Genomic DNA, 16866 nt, shown 5'->3' on the forward strand with positions numbered 1-16866 from the left:
GGTTGATATGGTAGAAAGGAGACCAGGCCCAGAGAGCTATGCAAGGCTTTTGATCAGCACATCTGCTCCAATGAGAGGAGTGCAGCTGTGACCAAAAGCTGGCTGGGCAGTGTCAGTGGCTTTGGGGACAAAGGAAAAGGGCATCATGCATATGAAACCCCGCCACTTGCAGTTCCCACCAGGTTATCTCAGGTCATGAGGGATCCATGCTTGTGGAGTGCATGGACCCTGGACTGCTCAATGTCCGGCTCAGTTGCAGCAGCTCCCTGGTCAGAGGAATCTCTGTGTCAGGCCATTTTCAGGAGCCTCCTGGCCATACCCATGAGCAGGGATGCTGTGATCTGAAGTCTGGGGTTGTCCATAGGCCTGGGTTCCCATTGTATCCTTGCTAGGGTATGTTATGGGAAAGCAGAATAGGGACACTTTTCCAGCACCTGGCGCTTTAGCCCCTTCAGGGTGGCCTTCACTCAGTGAGGTTAATTCTCTCCCTTTGGATATGCAGCGGGCAGAACTGATTTGCCGGTAGGAAAATATTGTGGTAGCAGAAATGTTGACTGGCTCCTGAGGCCTGCTCTAAGGAACACCCCAGCTCCCATTCCATTTGCTCTTAGAACTATCACTGTGTTGCTCAGGCTCAAGAAAGGGCTAAAAATCTCAGCTGAAGTTGATCCAGTATCAATACCCAGAAAAGTAAATGTGCCTTCTAGATGATTCCATCTGTCCTCTGTCTTAATTCAGCTTCGCAAGAAATCTCCTGTGGGAACTGACTAGTTGGGCCAGGCAAACCCCCAAACAGGAGCAATAAATAGTGATAATAATAAATTGTTTTAAGTCTCCATGTTGGCAGAAACTTCTTGCTTCTGGGTGAAGGACAACCTGAACAGTTTGAAAACATGCCCCAAATCTACAGCTGTTAAGTTCTCTGCTAAAATCTTTCTGAGGCCCGAATGCCTGGGAAGTTAGCACTGTCGCTGAGTGGACAGTGAGTGTGGTTGACAGGGACGGACTTACTGAACACTCCAATCTGAAGGGCTTGGTGGAGGTAGTGAAGCAGGCACTGCAAATTGGGTCTGGGTCCTGGCCATCGTTCCACTGAGCCAACAGCGCATCCCGATAGACAGTCACGCCAGCTGCACTGAGCGCATCCTTCACGGCAGTCTCTATCACATAGTTGTTGATACAGGTTATGTTGGAATCAGTTGGGGGATACACAAAGGAGATGCAGTTCCCCTTCACGCCAATGTGCATGAGTGTCTCCACCGTTGTGTAAGCGTCAATTGTATTCCCATAGACAATGACCTTCCCTAGAAAGAGGGGGAAATGCTAAGACATACAATTAAAAAAAAAAAAAAACTTATTAGTCAAATGCTAATAATGCCGAATTGCTCCCTCTAACCCTTTCATTTTTCAGCTGCAGGAAGCCAGTGGTGTTACCTAGCAACAACGACCAAGATAATTTAGTAAAGAATTGGCACAAAACATCCCACAAAGTAGTCAAGTACTTCTAACACAGAAGTAGGACATTCATTTATGTTCCTATAATTTGAAAGTTGAAATTATGCTGGAGGAAATGGTCTAGAATAAAACCTTTTATCTTGTTTTTGTTCCCTATTTGCTACACTTATTAAAGAAACAAAATTGCTGAAGTCTGCCATGCATACAACTTCTCATGAGCCAGGAAAGGACACTGGCAAAAAGCAAGTTCCCATATGTGTGTGACAGAGAGTTTTAATATGTAAATGTTGACCTGGGTTGATTTCAAGGTATTTCCCCTTGTTTTTGAGAACTAATAGCTGTAACATTCTGCTTTCAATGTGTAATTTTATAAAGATTCAAATTGCTGGTTTTAGAATTTAATGTGTCAAGACCTAGCTAGAGGGATGGAAGGGTATTATTTTGCTCAGCAAATATAAAATCATAAAATAAGCTTAAAAGAATTTCCTGTATAAGAGAGCATTCTAAGAGAAGCAGTCAATCTCACTTATTCACATTTCTCAGAAATGCTACAGAAATCATTATGAATATTATTATTTTGCCAGTTTTAAGATCAGTGGCACTATACACTGAGTGTAGCTTCTACTGTTTTGACATTGAGTTAGTATTTTTTTTCTTTTGTAACCTTTTTTTTTTTTTTTTTTACAAAGAAATAAATGCCTGTAGACTTGTTTTGCTCAGATCTGCTGTAAGAATTTTACCATAAACTCTACACTCAATGAATCTCTCTTGTGTTTTTCTTCTGATTCATACAATGGTATGAAAAGAAATTTCATAAGGCAAACTAAACAAGTGTATTTATTCAATTGGGTTGAATAAATTATGCAAAACTTGTTTTCTTTTTTCTTCCCTTTTATTGAAAATAGATTTTTTTCATACAATATACTTTGATTATGGTTTCTCATCTCCCCAACTTCTCCAAGCTCCTCCTCATCTCTCCTTCCATCCAAATCCACAGCTTTCTGTCTCTTCTTAGACAACAACCAGGCAACTAAATAATAACAATAAAATAAAATAAAATTACAATAGCACAGAAAATAAACCAATGGAGGAAGAAGAGCCAAATAAAAAGCGTGAGAAACACATGTAGATACAGAGACACACGTTTGCACACACAGGAATCCCATAAAAACATAAAACTGGAAGCCATAATATATACTCAAAGAACCTGTAAGGATTAAAACAAAAAAAGGCCCTGGCTCAATATTATGAGACAGAGAGCCTCCAAAGATGCCACTGAGTTCATTTTGTATTGGCCATCGACTGCTGGGCATGGGACCCGCCCTTCAGAGCGCTTTGTTTCTTTAGTGAGACTCCCTTGGAGAAAACTAATTTTCATTTGCAAGTGGTTATCAACTGGAAATAGCTTTTGGGTTAGGGATGGGGGCACAAGTCCACTTCTCCTTTCAGCTCCAGGACCCCATCTGGTAGAGACCTGTGCAGGCCCTGTGCATGCTGCCTCAGTCTCTGTGAGTTCATATGTACATCAATTCTGTTGTGTTTAGATAGACTTGTTTCCTTGGTATCCTCCATCCCCTCTGGCTCTTGCATCTTTTCCACTTCCTTTTCTATGGAGTTCCCTGAGTCCTAAGTGGAGGGATTCTATTGGAGACATTTCTTTAGGGCTGACTATGCTAAGGATTCTCACTCTGCATATTTTCTGGCTGTAGTTCTCTATATTTGTTCCTATCTACTGTAGGAGGAAGCTTCTCTGATGATGGCTAAGCAAGGCACTGATCTATGGGTATAGAAGATTGTAATTAGTGCTGGAGAGATGGCTCAGAGGTTAATAGCACTGACTGTTCTTCCAGAGGTCCTGAGTTCAATTCTCGGCAACCACATGGTGGCTCACAACCACCTGTAATAAGATCTGGCACCCTCTTCTGTATACTAAGTAAATAAATCTTTTTTAAAAAAGGAAGATTGTAATTAGTAGTCATATTATAGCTATGGTCCTTTAGCAGAACAATAGTATTTCGTTTTTCCCCAAGTTCCTCGCCTATCTTAGTCTTAGGATCTTGGCCACTCAAGCAGTGTTGGGATAGGTTCCATCTCATGGAGTGGGCCTTAAATCAAATCAGATATTGGTTGGTTATTCCCACAAGCTGTGTGCCACTATTACTCATGCATATCTTGCAGGCAGGTTACCACTGTAGACTGAAAGGTTTGTAGCTGGGTTGGTGTTTACTTTTCTCCTTTGGTAGTATGCAGAGTACCTTCCAGTACCATGAACACTAGACCATAGGGATAAAGGCTCTAGGCAGACACCAGCTTGACTTCAATGGGTTACATAGGTGTGGTCTTCAGCAATAGGGCCTTACCATCAGTTTGAAGAGAGCAACCTCAACAATGGCCTAGGTTGTTTGGGGGTTCCCATGGTGCCCCTTTGTCAAACAACTTGAGTAGATGTAGCTTCCAGTTCTGGGGCCTTCATTTGGTAATTTTCCAGTTGGAGCTCTGACTCCCTCATTATTTGGCAATTTCATTTAGATTGCATTCATATATGTATAAATTTTAGGAGGTTTCCACTACATCAGGTTTCCAGATGACCCCTCAAATGGCCCTTAGTTTTAGATATCATATCCCTCTCTGTATTCCCTCCTTTGAACCCCCTCTACCCTCCCCCTCCCATTTGATCCTCTCTTTACAGCACTCACCCCTTGTCCATCCCTAACTATTCCATCTCCCCTTCCTAGGAAGATCCATCCCTCCTCCTGCTCTCTTATTCTTTAATCCTCTGTGGTTCTATGGATTGTAGCTTGTTCAACAATGACTCAACAGCTAACATCCACATATAAGCAAATACACACCATATTTGTCTTTCTGGGTCTGGGTTATCTTACTCAGGATGATTTTTTTCTAGTTCCATTCATTAACCTGTGAATTTCACGATTTCATTTTTTTAATGGCTGAATAATATTCCACTGTGGAAATGTACCACATTTTCTTCATCCATTCATGAATTGATGGCTTGTTTCCAATTTCTGGCTTTATGAATATAGGAACAATGAACATAGAGAAGTAGGTGTTTATATAGTAGAATGAGGTATCCTTTTGTTATATGTCCAATAGTGACATAGCTGGATCTTGAGGTAGATCAATTTACATCTTCCTGAGGAACTGCCACACTGATTTCCATAGTGGCTGTAGAAGTTTGCACTCCCACAGCAGTGGAGGAGTGTTCACTTACTCCACATCTTCCCCAGCATGAGCTGTCTTTTTTTTTTTTTTTTTTTTAATCGATCTTGGCCATTCTAACTGGTATAAGATGAAATCTCAAAGTCATTTTGATTTGCATTTCCCTGATGACTAATGATGTTGAACATTTCTTTAATTGCTTCTCAGCCATTTGAGTTTCCTCTTTTGAGAACTCTGTTTAGAGCTGTACCCCATTTTTAAATTGGTTTATTTGTTTTCTTGATGTCCAGTTTCTTTGAGTTTATATATTTTGGATATTAACCCTCTATCAGATGTGTAGTTGGTAAAAATCTTTTCCATTCTGTATTCTGCTGCTTTGGACACCTTATTTTTTCACAAAGAAACCAGAAATACACACTGGAAAAAAGACAACATCTTCAACAAACGGTGCTGGTCAAATTGAATGGCTGCCTGTCGAAGAATGCAAATAGATTTATACCTGTCACCTTGCACAAAACTCAGCTCCAAATGGCTCAGGGACCTCAACACACAACCAGGTGCACTGAATCTGAAAGTGGTATGTGGTGATATATTGTGTTCCCTAATAAACTTGCCTGAGGACCAGAGAAGCAGATCATCCAGCCACTAGTTCTTACCTCTATGAAATCTTCAGTCTAAAGAGAGTGAGTTTCCTCAGGTCTTACATACTTTTCTCTGCCCAGACATCACTTCCTGGGATTAAAAGAGTGTGTACTAGGATTAAAGGTGTGTGCCACCATTGTCTGGCTCTGTTTCCAATGCGGCCTTGAACTCACAGAGATCCAGACAGTTCTGCCTCCCAAATGATAGGATTAAGGGTATGTGCCATGACTGCCTGACCCCTATGTTTAATCTAGTGGCTGGCTCATTCCTCTGATTCTCAGGCAAGTGTATTAGGGTACACAATATATCAGTGTGATGGCACAGGAAAAGACTTTCTGAACAGAACACTGATAGCACACAGACACTAAGAACGTTAATAAATGGGACCTCATGAAACTGAAAAGCTTCTGTATGGCAAAGAACACCATCAAAACTTGCTTCCAGTCCAAAATTGAAAAAGAAATGGGATGGCTTATTTAGGAAAAAATAAGCTCCAAGGACTTCCAGATGGTATCTCTGGGGGAGCCTACATCTAGAAAATACTCCTATGTGCCTGTTCCTCTGCCTCGGGATGCTAAGCCAGCAGTGTGTGTGTGTGTGTGTGTGTGTGTGTGTGTGTGTGTGTGTGTGTGTGTGTGTGTGTCTGTGTGTGTGTGTGTCTGTGTGTCTGTGTGTCTGTGTGTCTTTGTGTGTGTGGCATCCTCACTCACCTTGGCCAGGGGGCTTCTTACTGGGGAGCAGCTTCTTCAAATGAGCAGTTCCTTGGCGGACAGAGCCAACATTTTGTCTAAAGTACTGAAGCTCCTGCCTGGGTCAATCTTGGCTGTCCCGAACAACCAAGACTGGGCCTGCCAGAGCCCAGCGGACAAGGTGTGAACCTACACTGTCAGGGGGTTGAGTCCTCTGACTCTTCACTCTAAAGCATGCTCATTTGCAGCTGAAGAAATGTAAGTATATATGCCCTACAGACCCCACAATTTGGTGTTTCCTATTCTCTGCCATGCTAGCTGAGAACAATTTCACTGTGAACTTTGGTACAGGCTCAGTGAAGAAGGGCAGCTCTGCTGGGTATGTGGTAAACTGGACTCCCTAACAAGTGCTCCCCATGGACTGTCAACAGCTGTGAGGATGTATTCCAAACCAAAAGTAATATGTTTTTAAGACCTATATTTTTTTAGATGAGTCTATGACCTGTTTGGGCTATTTTGACAGTTTTTAACTGTGACAAAATAGCTGAGAAATATTGACTTACAAGGAAGAAAGAGTTATTTTGCTATAATCAGAAGCTTTGGTCATGGAACTTGATTCTATTGTCTTTTGGACAGTGGTGGAGCACAACACCATGGTGTGTGTGTGTGTGTGTGTGTGTGTGTGTGTGTGTGTGTGTGTGTATGTGTGTATGTGTGTGTGTGTGGGGGGGGGTGTCTGCCTGAGGGAGCCTGCTCCCCTATGGTAGCTCTGAAACAGAAGAAATGGGAAAAGGAGGCATTCAATTTTCCTCTTGAAGGGCATTACTCTAATGATCTAACTTCCTTCCCCAAGGTGCTACTTCTAAAGGGTCACACCACCTCCCAACAGAGCTGGTGACCAAGCCTGTGGCATATGGGCCCTTTGGGGGATACAGGATGCAGATTGTAACAGCTTTCTTCAGTTTGAACCAACATTCCCTAAGAGAAACGAGACTTTAGTTTCCTAATAGGCAGCTATTGCAACAATGCTGTATAACAAGCCACCCCAAAGTCAGTGCCAGACAGCTTAAATGAGCATGTTGTGCATTAGCACACATCTGGAGCGAGCTGGAGTTTACTGATATGGTTCTGCATTGTGGTTGGGTATGAGTTTGCCCAACATGTGTTTTGTCATCTCTGAATGGACAACTCCCTGGGGCACATTCTATTTATGACAAAACGCAAGAACACAACTACGTAAATACACTTCAAGCTTCTGCTTACATAACACTCACAGCATCGCATGGCCCACAGCCTCACCTAAGGCCACAAGAGCAGGGAAGTACATTCTGATAGCGCTGGGAGGGAGAGGCATGAACCACAACAGTCACCGTGAATGGCTGCTTACACAGTTTCATCTAAAAGTATTCATTCAAATACTTTTCATCTGATTATATTTTCTCATAAAGCATATGCAAATCTCATTATAATTTGTTTGGAAATAAATCAGACTATAGTACAGACTGCAGCACAGCATTCCACAAAGAGGAATCATGCTAACAGCCTGACATAACGAAGTCAGTCTGTTGTCTTTGCCAGTCCAATCTGTTGCCTTTGATATGTCTATTCCATGGGAGATTTTTCTTTCCATTGTTTTCCTGAAACTGGGAGTTCTTTCTCCATCGTTTCCCACTTTTACTTTGCAAATAAGTTTCCGATTCAATTTCTTTATCTTGTGACTCCAACATGCCAGCTACAACACCAGCATTTTTACATACTTCCTCATTGGCTCCATGATACATGAAGCTGGGACTCGACCTGACAGAGGCAGTAAGGAAAGGTAGAAACACGCACACAGACATGTGTACACACACAGACGTGTGTACAGAGAAGCTGGGATCAGAATGAGTGGACTATGCCCACCTCGATCCAGCAGTACCAACTACACAACCACCTTGAACCTCACTCAGAGTATTGATTCTGTACAGCAGAGAAGGGAGCAAGCTGTCCTCAGGGGTCAGTGTAGGGGAGCAGTGTCAGGCTGCAGGCATCCTGGAGGAGGAGCTGGAGTGTCAAGTTTTGCATACCCCGGTCAATTGTTAGTAAACACTGGTTACTGGACTAGAGGAAGGCTTTGCCAGTTCCCATAGGTCTGAGGGGCTGGTGTCCTTGACATAGCCCCGTCCACTCAGGACTCCACGCCCTCCTTCCATAGTCTTTCAAGTCTCCCCCGACTCCCCTGTTATTCTTGTTGCTGTAAGAAATCACTCTGGAATATATCTTTGTATATTTAGAAAATTTAATTGACTGTAAGTCTATTATAGATAATTAATTATTAATCTGTATTTATTAATTACATATTATAATTTCAAATGAATTGCATAAACATAATATCCCAAACAAAAGGAGAAATATATACATTATATATATATATAAAAAATAACAAAATTGACTCTAAACCTGTATTAATAAACCAAAATCCATATCACTGTAAAGTATTTAGATACCAACAACTGTTTTTTGGATTAAAGCACACCCAATAATCTTTTAAAAATCATTTCTATATCATATTACCCTTTTTTCTTTACAAAGAGATTGATAAGACTATAAGCAACCCCTTTAAAATAAAAATATTTGTAAATAATATTTTGGGAATTTGGACATTGTTTTCTATATTATTTTTCTGCTGATTGGTGGATGCTGGTTATCTTGAGGAACCCTAAGAAAATTTAGAATTATGGTTAAATTTTGGCTATAGTAGTCTGTGAGGCTGTATCATTTCAGCCAGTTGCCTTGAAGTTGTTGTGGATGTTGGATCATCTGGGCCATTGATCTCACTGGAGACCTCTCAGGGGGTCTTCCTTGATGGAACCATATTAACCTCGAAGGAATCCATAGCTTTTGTGGGAACAAAGCAGAAACTCTTTTCCTTAGACCCACATTTTAAAGTCAAGACACCTATTAAATATATGTTGGTTTAGCTTAGCAGCTCCCATAATCAAATGTCTCTCTATAGTTAAAAATCCCAAAGACAACATAATAATATATAGTATCCAGACTCTCTGTGTAGGCGGCAGCTAGCTCTGCTCCTTTTTTTTTTTTTTTTTTTTTTTTTTTTTTTTTTTTTTTTGGTTTTTCGAGACAGGGTTTCTTTGTGTAGCTTTGTGTCTTTCCTGGAACTCGCTTTGGAGACCAGGTCGGCCTCAAACTCACAGAGATCTGCCTGCCTCTGCCTCCCGAGTGCTGGGATTAAAGGCGTGTACCACCACCGCCTGGCTTAGCTCTGCTCCATTTTTTCATTCCCAAGTGTCTAGTTCCATGGTGGAGGTATTGGTGGGAGCCACGTTTATTGTTTCAGCTCTGGGAAGTAGTAGTAAGTAGTGTGCAGCGGTGTTCTCAAGCCTGTAGGCAGCATCAGCGGCTGGGAGAAGACTCTCGGTACTGTGGCCTGTGGGAGCCCCCCATGCTGCTTAGTTCATGGCAGCTAGCGGCCAGCTTCATTTCGGAGGCAGCTGTCAGGAGCCGAGTCCCTGTGCTGTTGCTGGCATGAGACTGTGAGGCTAGGAAGCCCAGTGTGGTTCCTCCTCTGCATTTCCATCTTTCCCAAGCCCTCTTAGGTCTATGCTGAACAATGCCCCCCACTGGGCATCAAATGTAGCCACTTGGTCCCAAATAAACACATAGAGGCTTATAATAATAACAAACTGGTCCATGGCTCAAGCTTATTGTTAGCTAGCTATCACATCTTAAGCCAAACCATTTCTATAAATCTATATATCGTCACATGTCTTGAGGCTTTACCTGTGTCCTATTATATCATTTCCCCAGTGGCTCCCAGCGTCCCTCCTGACTCTACCTTTTTTCTCCCTGTCTCTTTGTTTGAATTTCCCACCTGGCTCTTATCCTGCCTTACCATAGGCCAAAACAGTTTTATTTATTAACCAACAGGAGCAACACATATTCACAGCATACAGAAAGACCATCCCACATCACTGCAGTCAGGTTTTGCTGTCAGCTTAAGAGGTGGCCTGACCCCTTGAAACCAAGGTTATGGTGGCCAAGTGCCTGTGTGACTGCACTATGGAACATCTTTCTCTAGGTGTTCATTTTCAATAGAAAATTGCTATCTGTTCTTGTATGCCCTTTCCTTTTTTTCTTTAAATGCAGATTGTTTTCAAATGCACTTTCAGTGTTACATCTTAGGGCCTTTGAGAGTTGAACATAGGTCCTCAAGGCACCATTCCTACTGTCCCAGTACAAACTTCACCAGTTGGCACTGTATGAAGACTTAGTCATTAGGGTAGGCTGTGAAATGCAATCACCTCAACAATGTTAGATCTGATTTTAGGTTTCCAGTTCAGTTCACAAAAATCCTACCTTATCTTCAATGTAACCAAAGATGTACGTAACTACAACCAAGAGTTAAGTGTCAAATGACACTCCTGCATATAGGTGCCATTGCATGAAATCGCTTGTTTGCTGTGCTGTTTAAAGAAAGGTGGATGTCAGGCAGACAAAACACAGATTTATAAAGCGCATGAGAGTTTATGGTGGCTCCTAAGGTCTTTAGAGTGTGGGGCTGACTTTGTTTTCAATTTCAGATCTTAGGGCTTCCTGACATTGGAGATGGAGCTCATCCATTGTATAATTCTCACACCTGAAGGGTTAATCAAGTCAGAGATAAAATGAAGAGAGACAGAGAGAGGTAAAGTATGATGAGAGTCGGAGACACAGACTGTCCCTAATCTGCAGGTAAGAAAGGAAAGGAAGGTTTCCAAAGCCATGGAAGAAAAGCAGTGGCTCAGTGTATTTCAGATGAACTGGTAGATGTGTAAGGAACAGGAAGGGGCAGAACATTCTAGGCTTTGGTAATAGCTGCCTACTTTTGCCAGGAGACAAAGGCAGGGATGGGGTCCTCCAGGCACAGAACACCTTGGCCCTGTATGGAGGAGGTGAGGAAGACTCTGGTTATGGAAGGTCCGTGTGCCATTACTATAACATCTTCTTGACAAGATGGAGGCTTTGGTCAAAGGTGAATTTCATCAGTGCAGTCCTAGGACTTGGCGCTTTACAATTCTGAGTCTTTGGAGGGAGAGTGTCCTAAAAGTAACAAAAGCACCAGGTACTGCTCTGCAATCTGTATGTGTGTGAGGCCACTATGAGGCAGGCAATTGGAGGAGCTCCTCTGAGGCCAGCTGTATGCTAGGGGAATCCTAGCCATGGTGTGCTTTCCAGCTCCTCCTGTTTAACAAACAAGAAGGGTCCAGCATTCATACTTGATCCAACATGAGGGTGAGCTGTGCCACCTTCAAATGGCAAATGACGGTGGCTAATTGGAATTCTGGGTAAATCTGTATTTTAAAAAAAGAGCGCAGAATACAACTGTAGCAGTTTATGAGGAATGCCAACATACCTCCCTCTCTAAGATTACAGACCCAGGTAGGAAGGGCAAGAAGGAACAGGAAGTCACTCTCCTGCTCAGTGGCAGCTGTCTTTGAAACAAGCTTCCCAGAGGATGGGGTGGGGGGTCTTTAGTGCTGACCACCAGGGTGGAGAGGAAGGGATGAGGTGATGAAAACCAAGACCTGGGAGAACTGTTTGTCCCTCACTCCAGACAGGGAAGGGAGGGAACCTGGCATTTACGATAAGAACTTCTGGAAACAGTGACTGCCTTGTCTCTGGTACTCTCTTTAAGGCAAGAGTGAAGAAAAGACTAGCAACCCTGACAGACCATATCCATCACACCTCAGAATGGCAGCAGCAGCAGGAGAGGGTGTCAGCTTTGTCATCCTGGCTCCTGATTACCGTGTCAAGATCTGAAAATCCCACATATTTAAGGGTAAGGTATCTTTGTAAGAAGGGACAGCTAAATTAATCTTTCTGTTAAGTTCATGGAATAAAATGCAGTGCTTTTTTTTTTTTTTCTTCCTAGTCAGACATTTACTACAAAAGTAACAGAACAACCTTCCTAAGAAGTCATTCCAGGAGAGGCCAGAGATATTTTATTCCTCTGGCTCAGATACTGGGAGAACCTGCTTTGCCCCAGCTCAGGGACTCACTGACCACCCCCCACCCTGGTAGGATTCTGGGACAGATGTGAAGTGAGGAGAAAAAGAAGGAAGGACACCATGGCCTAGAGGTCCAGCTGCAAATTTGGAGTTCAAGAACGAGAGAGAGAGAGAGAGAGAGAGAGAGAGAGAGAGAGAGAGATCTGTGTGTGGGTTGAACAAGGATTTTCTTCCAGGCTATGTAGCCAAGGGTGACCATGAACACCTTGAGCTCCTGCCTCTCCTTCCCAGATGCTGGGATTGAAAACTTATAGCATGAAGCAGCCGTTTCTTCCTTCCTTTCTTCCTTCCTTCCTTTCTTTTTTTTTCTTTTTTTTTTTTTGTTGTTTGTTTTACTTTTTGAGACAAGGTCTTGCTTTGTAGCTTAGGTTGAACTTGTGATCTGCCTGTCTCAGTCTCCTGAATACTGGGATAACAGGGACGCACCACCACACCTGATTCCCATTTAGTTTAGTGTTTAACTTTTTATTTATTATTATTATTGTACGCGTGTGCGCGCGCGCGCGCATGTGTGTGTGTGTGTGTGTGTGTGTGTGTGTGTGTGTGATGTGCGGATACACGGATGTCATGGTATGCATGTGGAGGTCAGAGGGCAGCTGTGAGGAGTCGGTTCTCTCCTTCGTTCTACTCAGGATCCGGGAAGCATGCTCACTTCACCAGTTAGCTCACCAAGCACTTCAACCTCTCCGATGTCTCTCTGGCCCGAGTCTGTTCTAGTTTAACAAAGACTTCAGTTTTCTTCATCCACTTCGAAAGAGACATATGGTCATCCTATATGACCTCTTCAGCCCCAGATAGGTCTGGAAGATAGGTTTTATTGTCATTTTTCCCCCCCAGAAAGCAGAGCAGAGAGGTCAAAGTCACACAGCGGCCAGTGGGTGGGCCCAGGGCATTCACAGTGGGTTTCCCATCCCACAGTCAGAGCCCTGTGCTGCACTTGTAAATGGATGCACAAGCCAGGACTTAAAGTACTCTAATTAGAATTCTATCTGGATGAAATCAAGAAATTGCTGGTTAATGAAAGAATTAAAAAAAAAAAAAACATAACAGAACATTATCGAAAAACCACTTCTTTACAAAGCATAGCATGCCTACAAATAGACAATACTCTATCTGCTTTGTATAAATCAGAGCATAAGGTTTCTCTGACCCCAGCCTGACCTGCCTCGTTTTTCCCTGCCAAACATAAAGGGGAGAATGTTTTCACTATAACAAAGGTTCTGTCATCGTCGGTGACTCAAGCGCTGGAATTTTAATGTTTGTTCTTCCTACAAACATGCTTTTAATAAGGCAGTAAACTGTATTTAGCTACAGATGAAAATAATTGATCCATTTCAAGCCATTAGGGTGGTTTTGTTTTTTTACTTTACTTTCACACTACTTTCCATTTTCAGGGAAAGTAGAGAGGTAAGAGCAGATGAATTTCAATTAGTTTCAATTAATGCCATAAACGGCTCTGGTGTATCAGTTGCTGGGCTCTATTAGAACTCCCCCCACAGCTGAACACTCCTGCTTTTGTTTGTACTTGAGAGCGCCATTTGAGTTGTGACGTCACTCACTATTCTCCACAACCCAGAGCAGTGCCCGTGGCTGGGGTAATTGATATCTGTATCTCCAGAGCACAGAAAATGGAGTCTCAGCTGCTCCCATCATGGCCACTGGGCTCTCCTTTGGGAGCAGAGGACTGTAGTGTCAATCAGCAGCTGGGAGAGGGCCACACTCTGAAGTGGCATCTGTGTGTGTGTAATAGAGGTCTGCTCCTCCCACGAACAGTCATTGTTCCTGCTACCCATCATCCACCATTTTTCCAGAACAATCACCCTGTGCTTTTCCTAGGACTTAGGAATTGGACCCAGGAGAGATGGAAAAGCCTCCCTGCCACAGCCGGGAGACACCAGAGGCTTTCTTCCTCTTTAAAACAATTTTACTGTTATTTAATATTGTGTCTGCTTGCGTGTGTGCATGTGTGAGATGAGAGGTATGGAACGCTGGTGCATGCATGCCATCGTGCATGTGTGGAAGTCAGGAGACAACTTTCGGTGTTCACTTCTCTTTTTCCACCATGGTTTCTGGGCACTAAACTTAGGCTGTCAGGCTTCCACGGTAAGAGCTTTTATCTGCTGGGCTATCTTGCTAGCCCATAAACAAAGAAAGTCTGACTCAGGCTCAGGCTGGCCTCGAAGTCACTATGTACCCCGGACTGGCCTAGAACTCCTGGTGATCCTCCTGCCTCTGCTTCTTGGGAGTAGAGTCCTATCTTTGGCTACCTTTCCCTACCCCATCACCAACCACCTGTATACAGTGGGACACTAGTTGAAATAGTAAAAGAAAGCCATTGCAAATAATATCCATGTTCCTCCTTGGCAACCCAAAGAGGTACTGGACTAACGGTCTAACTCAGCAACAGGCAGCTGGAGCCTAACTTTCAGGAGGCAGGAAGGACCACAGCAGCCTTACTCTTTGTATGACATGCCAGACTTCCTGGTTCTGCCTCAAACACCATGGGCCCACAACTAAACCTGAAGATAAACTAGAAGTTCCTGTGCTCACTGGACCACCAGTGTAAGGGGACCACTTTGCCCATCACTTGCACCTGTGGCTGCACCGCCTCATCTGACTGATGCCATCTTCCAGCCTGGCCTTTCAAATCAACTTCTCTCTGCTGACATGGGTCTACAGACTGCAAGATCAACTTCACCTTTCACTGAGTTCTCATTTCCCAAGAAATAACCAGTTAAACTTGGCCTTGGGGAGGCACTTGTGTCCACAGATTGCATCTTCTACTTGCTCCTCAGCCCTCACCTCCCACTTCTGATCTTCACAAGCTGGCTGCCTAGACCAAGTATTGGTCCACTGCCTTATTTTCCCCAACATTTTTATTAATTATTTGGGAATTTCATACAATGCACCCCATCATACTCGCTTCCCATTCCCCCAGCTTCACCGCCCCAACCTTGCGATCACCCAAAAAAAAAAAAAAAAAAAAAAAAAAAAACCCACCAAGTCCAATTTGTGTTGTCCATATACTCACTGGAGCAGAGTCAATCTCACTTAAAGAAAGCTGAGTCCTTCCCCACCACAGCCCCTGCCAGAAGCCATCAACTGTGAAGACATACACTTCAGCATCTTTCTCACAATTTTTAAGGACTCTTTACAATAGCTTCCTGTCTGGACTGTTTCTTTTGAGGGGGGCGGTTGTCACAGAAGCCTTCAATGTGTCTCTTTCTCAGTCACGAGTCTGCAGACATAAATCTCACTGCAAAAGAAGCTTCCCTGCTCATAGCAGCCTGTGGCAGCATGAATCACAAACTTCCACGTGACTTCTGCCAGCAGCTCGAGTCACAGAACCTGGTCTCTGGTGGCAACATGGGCAGCAATGATCTTGAACATGCACATGGTTTCCACTGGCAGCACAGATCACAGACATCAACACAGCCTCCAGCAGCAGCAGCAGCAGCAGCAGCAGCAGCAGCAGCAGCAGCAGCAGCAGCAGCACAGACCACAGGAGTCTTTTGAGGAGACTTAATTGAGAAAATGAACCATTCTTCATCTTGGATATCACGTTGTTGCTCCAAGTCAGGATGATAGTGTGATTGTACAACGTCAGTTCAAGCTCTCCACCCTTCCCCCAGAATAAACAAAAAACTTAATTATTCAGCCTTGTTAAGGAGTAACTCAACTCCTTTTTTGGGGGGAAGCCTTCTGCAAACGTAAAGACATCCAGGCTCTATGAAGGCCACAGTGCCTCTATATAACAGACTGTACTCAGAGTGTATTGATTTCCATCTTTCATGCCAAGACTGGTCATCAGCATAGCAGGAGCTGAAATTCACATGTTGGGGAAGCTTCTTCAGGTCCAAGTGTCTCCATCATGTGAACTAGAAACACTAAGGCAGAACCCCTGGAAGGGCTCTCTAACAGGCCCAAGCATGGCAAACGCGTCACTGGCTGGTTTTGCTCCTTCCCTTCCCGTTCTTTTGCTAAACTGTTAGATTGCATTCCTACAGCTAGCTCTAAGGTCTATTCCTTTATTTGGCCATTGACTCATTCCTGAGACTGAACACCAAGGTCCAGCTACCAAAACACCAAGGCCCAGCAATTCATTATTTGGCTACACTGGCTAACATGTCCAATCAGGACTTACCAACTCACTCTAGCACAGACTCTCCCTTTTTCTCCTTAAAAAACCTATGCCTACAGAAACACCTGCTATTTGTCTTTGCCTGATCTAGAGGCAGCTCCTGCCCCGCATTTGTCTCTCTGGGGTAATGAATCTCCTTTGTGTTGAGAATCTGGTGGGTTCTGTACTGACTCTGAGGCCCCTTATTCACAGGGGATACATTCTGAGACCAGCACTGGGTGCTGGAAATCGTACATAGTGGCACATACTATATTTCCCTTCAAACATACATACCTGCCACAAATGTTTACCTACTCACTTAAAGGAAGCACCCTGTGGCTTTTCTTTGGGCAAAACTGAACTGTCAGCATCACTATGCTTGTATTTTGAGGTCATTAAATAAAATACTTACACACGAGCATTGCCATATTGTAACAGTGGCTCTGATAACCAGGAAGGCAGCTGAGTGACTAGCAGGTGGGTAGGGTATCTAGAGTGGATACCCTGGACAAAAGGATGACTCATGTCCTGGGTGGGATTACATAGGAGTTCACTATGCTACTGAGAACAGTATCTAGTTCAAAACTTAGGGATTATCTCTAAAGTTTCCACAGAACGTTTTCATAGCCTTAAGGTTCCTGTTGACTGTTTTCAGTTGATTAGTGGTAACTGAAACTCTAAAAAGGGAAACTAGATACGGAGGGCTATCCTAACACTTAGAAAAGCTGGTGTCTAT

The 16866-nt window shown here is 43.4% G+C and overlaps 1 protein-coding gene across 1 annotated transcript in view; it reads right to left on the bottom strand.

The window, feature by feature from the left end:
* Window positions 1-16866, bottom strand: part of Cfap61 (cilia and flagella associated protein 61) — a 295900-nt gene that overhangs the window by 81507 nt on the left and 197527 nt on the right. Inside the window, exon 22 of the mRNA XM_036186271.1 lies at window positions 1012-1304. Coding sequence (XP_036042164.1) covers window positions 1012-1304 — 293 coding nt within the window. The remainder of the gene's footprint in view (window positions 1-1011; window positions 1305-16866) is intronic.

This window comes from Onychomys torridus, chromosome 4 (assembly GCF_903995425.1).
Source record: "Onychomys torridus chromosome 4, mOncTor1.1, whole genome shotgun sequence".
NCBI classification, from domain to species: Eukaryota; Metazoa; Chordata; class Mammalia; order Rodentia; family Cricetidae; genus Onychomys; species Onychomys torridus.